The sequence below is a fragment of the Phycodurus eques genome, chromosome 8 (assembly GCF_024500275.1).
Source record: "Phycodurus eques isolate BA_2022a chromosome 8, UOR_Pequ_1.1, whole genome shotgun sequence".
NCBI lineage: Eukaryota > Metazoa > Chordata > Actinopteri > Syngnathiformes > Syngnathidae > Phycodurus > Phycodurus eques.
In genome coordinates, this window is record NC_084532.1 from 29,114,599 (window position 1) to 29,120,743 (window position 6,145).

General features: G+C 45.8%; 1 protein-coding gene across 1 annotated transcript; it reads right to left on the bottom strand.

The window, feature by feature from the left end:
* Positions 1-235: 235 nt before the first annotated feature.
* Positions 236-1,530, bottom strand: sox14 (SRY-box transcription factor 14). Its single transcript, XM_061683584.1, has one exon. It carries the CDS (start codon positions 1,385-1,387, stop codon positions 608-610), a length of 780 nt encoding a protein of 259 aa, XP_061539568.1. The 5' UTR covers positions 1,388-1,530; the 3' UTR covers positions 236-607.
* Between the last annotated feature and the right edge of the window lie 4,615 nt (positions 1,531-6,145).

The window sequence follows — 6,145 nt, forward strand, 5'->3', positions numbered from 1 at the left end:
GGAAAAAAAAAAAAAAAAGCATCAAATGAGACAAGATTGTCTTTTTATTTTTTTCTTCTTCTCTTTGAGTTGTCAACCTTCTTTCGATACAAGACATTTGATCTTTTTATTCGTCTTCTTTTTTTCCCCTTAAGATAGAAAATACACACCTCAGAATTCAAACAAAAAAACCACACAGGGGGAAGAAAGACAGGCTACATTCAACCATGGAGCTTTTTTTTTGTGACGTAATTTATTTAAGTGCCATTTCTCGGGGGAGTGTAAACAGTATAACCCGTATCTAATGAGTGCCAATTGAGGGGTGGGGAGTAATAATAGTTTCTCAATAATAATCAAGACAAATCATCATTGGAATGTACACAATAAATAAAGTTAAAGGCCTCCTTATTCTTTTTTGTTGTTGTTGTTGTTGTTGTTGTTGTCTTCTCGCAGGCTGCCGTATAAACATTTACATTTCTTACAATCCTGCCACGAGGAAACGTGAAAAGTCCTTCGGGCTTTCCTCCGCGTGCTTTTCTGCACACGCGTGTTGAAAAGAGTCCGAGTTGTTGTTTTCTTTCGATGTCGGCGTGTTTGTTTGTTTGTTTGTTTGTCGTTTCGCGCGCGGTTACATGGCAGCGGCGTGCGCGGACGAGTAGGGGTCAATCCCAGTCTTGCTCATCCCCGGAAAGAGGATGTAGGCCACGGGCGGCTGCAAGCTGGACGCCGACCAGGCGCTGCAGTTGCACGGCACCACGTAGCCCGGGTTCGTGGGCGACGGGTGGGTGTGCGTGTGCGTGTGCGCGTGCGGGTGCGGGTGCGGCTGCGCGGGGCAGCCCAGCGCCCCGAAGGCGCCGCCCTGGTAGCCCAGCGACGAGTAGGGCACGCCGGCGGCGGCGGCCGCGGCGGCGGCGGCGGCCGCCGCCGCCCCCAGGGCGTGCGGCACGTCGGCCATCTTCTGTCCGAAGCCGGCGGCCGCCGCGTCCAGGAAGGACGAGTAGGGCGAGGCGGAGGCGGGCGGCAGGAAGGCGCGCCCCGCCGCCTTGTCGACGGGGCCCAGCAGCGCGTCGGACGGCAGCGGCAAGCCCTTGAGCTGCTCCGAGTCGCCGTGCAGGTAGGGCAGCGGGAAGACGTAGCGGTCCTTCTTCAGCAGGTTCTTGGGCTTGCGCCGGGGCCGGTACTTGTAGTCCGGGTGCTCCTTCATGTGCTGCGCCCGCAGCCGCTTGGCCTCGTCGATGTACGGCCGCTTCTCGGCCTCCGACAGCAGCTTCCACTCGGCGCCCAGCCGCTTGCTGATCTCCGAGTTGTGCATCTTGGGGTTCTCCTGCGCCATCTTCCGCCGCTGGCCCCGGGACCAGACCATGAAGGCGTTCATGGGTCTCTTGATGTGGTCGGCCGGCTTGGACATGCTGGCGACGGGAAAGACCGGGGAGGGAGGGGGGAAAAAAACAAGCAAACGAAACTAAACCAAAACCAAAAAAAGTTGCGATCTGGAGTTCACCTGCGGTTGCGGAGATGCGAGATCGCTGCGGGCATGCCACACGTGCGAGACGCCGGGGGTGGGGGGCGGTGGGGTTAGGGTGGGAGGGTGGGGGGGGGGGTTGGGGGTGGGGGACGGGGGCAAAAACTAAAAGGGGAACAAAGTGCGCAAAGCGAGGGGAAAGAGCTCAAAATCCAAAGACGGGAGCGCCCAAAAAGTCCACCGACGAGCGCGCCAGCATCGCAAAGAAAACAACAAGAAGAAGAATCCACACCCCAAAAAAAAAAAAAACAAGAAGGTGACAGCGATAAAGTCTCTCCTTTCCTCGTCGGGTCCTTGCTGCTCTCTCTCTCTCTCGCTGGTCGTCGTCGTCTTTTTTGTTGCCGTGTCGTCGGTGCGCTTTTGCTTCTTTGCTTCTTTGCTTCTTTGCTTCTTTGCTTCTTTGCACCACCTGGCGCGCCTCGCAAATGAGCGCGGGAGCGGCGAGGCGCGAGCCAGGAGCGGCCCACTTCAAAGGCAGGGCTTGCGTGGCCTGCTTGCACGCCACGTGACGTCACGCGCGGCGCCAAAGCGCCGCGCTGCGGCGGGGGCGGGAACAATCCCACCTGCCCGCGGGCGACCAATCAGCGTGCGGCGGGCGCACCTTCGCGCATTGCGCATGTCGCAGTACGAAATAAAAACTACCGGAAATGTAATCCTGCAATAAAGAAAAAGAGGCAACAATTCCACCCCCCAAAAATTAAAACCTTCTTCAAAAATCAGGAGCAAATCCATCAAATGTGGTTCTCTTTATAATTCGACCCCAACTTAACCCCAAAGTGAAATATGCATATTTTTTCCTCGTCGCAGAAAAAACTAAACGGAACAAAGCTATAGTCAAAATGAGAATTCAAACAAAGTGGGAAGAATACGACCAAAAACGGCAAGTAATGCGACCAAAAATGTATAATTCCACTTCCCCAAAAAAAAAAAAACAATCATGCTAACACGTGTAAATTATAACCCTCTCCTTTAGCAACAAGTAATTACTCCAAAATAGAATCATGATGCAAAAACGAATACCCTTACCCCAAAATGATCATTTTACAACAAAATTCCTCTCTTCTCTTTAACTGGAAAAATCGAGAGAAAAAAAATCAATCAATCAAAATTCTAATTAATAGGTATAAATCTACCAGAAACAGCAATAATCACAGGGAAATTCAAATATAAAAGAGTTGGAATTATCTTACGAAAAAAAGATAACAAAGCAAATAAGTTTCTATACAAAGACAATTAATGTTTTTTTTTTTTTTTTTTTTTTTTTGGGGGGGGGGGTAAAAACATGCGGACCAAAAAAAAATCACAATAATGCTCCCAAAAAACTGAAATAATGCTAGTCCACCTCAAACAAAATAGATGACAACCAATAAATGTAAAATCCACTGAGTGTAGTAATCACAATCATTTTTTTTAAGTTGGCTAACATCAAAACTAACACTTGTTCTTTACTTCTTCTTCTTCTTCTTTTTTTAAAAAATAGGTGCCGCCTAAACAATGTGTGAATGTAACAACATGTCGAGCCATGAAACCAATTTTCAACCGCCTCATTCAAACTAATTGCAAAGTGCACAACTGCGACCGTGACAACAATTCAAGTCGCACGAGGACACGCCCCCCCCCCCCCCCCCAAAAAAAAAGGGGGGAAAACAATGTTGAGAAGAAGTTGAAGCCCACTGCGTCACACGTGATACCGCCCGCTCAGCGTATGACGTCACTGGAGCGGAGGCACTTTGATTGCACAAGGCATAAAAGAAACTTCATCATAATCTTCATCATAATAACCACGTGCGATTATTATTATTATTTTTTTTCATTTCCCCCCCGTGCTGGGAGTGTGCGCTCTCTCTCTGTCCTCGCGCATGCGCGTCCAAGAAGCCCCAAGAAATCCTTCAAAAGAAATACTAGGGAGGAGGAGGAAGACGGTGATGATGGAGATGGAGAAGAGGAAGAGGAAGGAGAAGAAGGAGAAGAAGGAGAGGAGGAGGAGGAGGAGGGAAAAGGGACAATCGGGCTGCGAGCGGGACGCGACTTCTTCCTGGACGAGTTGCGCGCGCGAGGCTCCAGCAGGATTCAGCGGCGCACAAGGTAAAAATATCTGCATCAATAATAAAAATACAAATAAAAAAAAAAGATGTCTTGCGTAACGTCAAGTATAACAGGTGCCAGTCAGTGAGACGAGACACGTGCTGAAATGATTACTTTCGGCATTATTATTATTTATTGAGTCTCTTGGGGAAAGTTGTTGGTGATTGGTTGACGCGTGTTCCTGATCTGACGGTGATCAATAATAATTTGATCAAGTCACACAGATATTTTTTCCACTTTATGAAGTCAAATGAAGTATAAGAACAAATAAAAGCGATTTCATATGAGGCGGTTGCTCATTTGCACAACCTATTTGCCCCCCCCCCCCATGTATTTTCTTGCACATTTTGACATGTTCATCCAGAATATTCGAAAGATTGATAAAATGTGTAAAATACATTTTTCTAATCACAAATATTTCAAAGTGACAACTTTATATTCACTGATGATAAAGTCTAAAATACATTTTTCTAATCCCAAATATACGTGTGCACATTTTTTTTAGAAATTGGATGCATTCTTTCCTTTGAATTAAGCATGCTCTCATTGACCACGTGATCTAGCTACAAATATGAATTTATTTTATTTATTTTAATTTGTAACAAATACGCACGTGTTTAAAAAAATGGATGCATGTCAAAAAAATGAGTTATCTGTCTGTCTATCTATATAGCTATCATATAACGACAGTTATGAAAAAAGTTGAAAGAAATTTGCGCGTCCGCCCGCCGCTTGAGCGCGCACGCGCGGACTTGCGTGTGCGTGCGCGCGCTCACGTAACTGTCCGTGGTGCTGAAGCTCTTCATATTCAGTCTGAGGTTCAACTTGAAACTCCCCCCCCTCCTCCTTCACCACGCCCCGCCCCCTCCCACCAGCTACAATAACAACAAAACTATCTGCGGCTGGAAAATGTCTGCCTCCCTCCAATAATATCACTTGTTCGGGGAAAAAGCCTCTTTTGTGTGGGTGTGTAATATGCTAAACACACACACACACACACACACACACACACGCACAGCTACATTGAGTCGCTGATGAATATTTGACGCAGCTGCAGAAGAGAGATGAAATATGAGCATATGATTTCCACTCTTCACATAAATATATATATATTAACGCCAGCAATTAGCCTGATTCCTGATGGGAATGAAAAAGTCCAGGCTTTTGTGGTATAAAAGGAGAGGAAATCATCTCGGTCTTTCATCTTTTCAAGAGGGAAGTAAAAATAACAGAGATAATGGGGTTGCATATGTGTGGACACCCTCATAACTGGGGATGTGGCTAACGAATCACATTCAAACTCATGTAAAATAGGAGTCAGCACACACCTGCCACCATTTAAAGTGCCTCTAATTAACTTCGAATAAAGTTCAGATGCTCTAGTAGGCTTTTCCTGCCGTTCATATTTTTGCTAGCAGAAGCCTGAAGGTTTTGTGCAAACACTGAGTGCTTATTTAGACCTATAATCTGTAACAATAGATTATAATTTTTTTTGAGAGGTGAAGTAAATATAGAGATAATGTGGTTGCATAAGTGTGCACACCCTCCAAACTGCAGCATTTCATTCATGTATTCAGGACTTAAACCGTTTAGTGATTTATAGACCAGTAACAGAACATTAAAATATAGTCTAAGGACTTCAACCCGAGCCGCAGCATTCTGAATGAGCTCCAGCTGTTCAGTGCTCTTTTTAGGGAGTCCAGTCAGAAGACCATTACAATAGTCAAGTCTACTTGAGATAAAAGCATGGATGAGCTTCTGTCGGTCTGCTTGACACACGCAAGCCTTCACTCTGGATATGTTTTGCAGATGGTCGAAGGCAGTTTTAGTAATTGATTTGTTATGACTGTTGAAAGTCAGGTCGGAATCTATCAGAACACCACGGTTTCGGACTTGGTCTTTGGTTTTTAAGGAGAGTGACTCCAGGTATTTACCAACAGCAATTCTCTTCTCCTTATTGCCAAAAACAACTATCTCAGTTTTGTTGTGGTTTAATTGAAGACAATTTTGGCTCATCCAGATATTTATCTGACACAACACCTCAATTGAACTGTAGTCATCTGGAGGCACTGCTAGATATAACTGTGTGTTGTCTGCATAGCTATGATAGTCAAAATTAAAGTTCTGAAGAATTGGACCCAAGGGTAGCATATACAGGCTGAACAGGAGGGGTCCAAGAACTGACCCTTGAGGGACCCCAGAGATCATTGCCATTCATTGAGATTAAAAACACTTCCGATGGTTACAAAATAACTCCTTTCCTCCAGGTTGGACCTGAACCATTTAAGGGCTGTTCCATTTAGTCCTACCCACGTTTCCGACCTGTTCAGCCGTATATTATGACCTACCGTATCAAAAGCCGCGCTGAGATATCCAACAAGACCAGAATTGACACCTTTCCCGAGTCGGTATTCTACCTTATATCATTTAGCACTTTGATAAGAGCCGATTCTGTACTGTGATGAGTTCGGAACCCTGATTGAAATTTGTCAAAAAGTCCATTTTAGTTCAAGAAATTGCTGAGCTGATTAAAAATAACTTTCTCAACAATCTTGGCTA

Bases quoted from the DNA above. Each gene is read 5' to 3' on its own strand.
- sox14 (XM_061683584.1), bottom strand. From the start codon at position 1,387: ATGTCCAAGCCGGCCGACCACATCAAGAGACCCATGAACGCCTTCATG.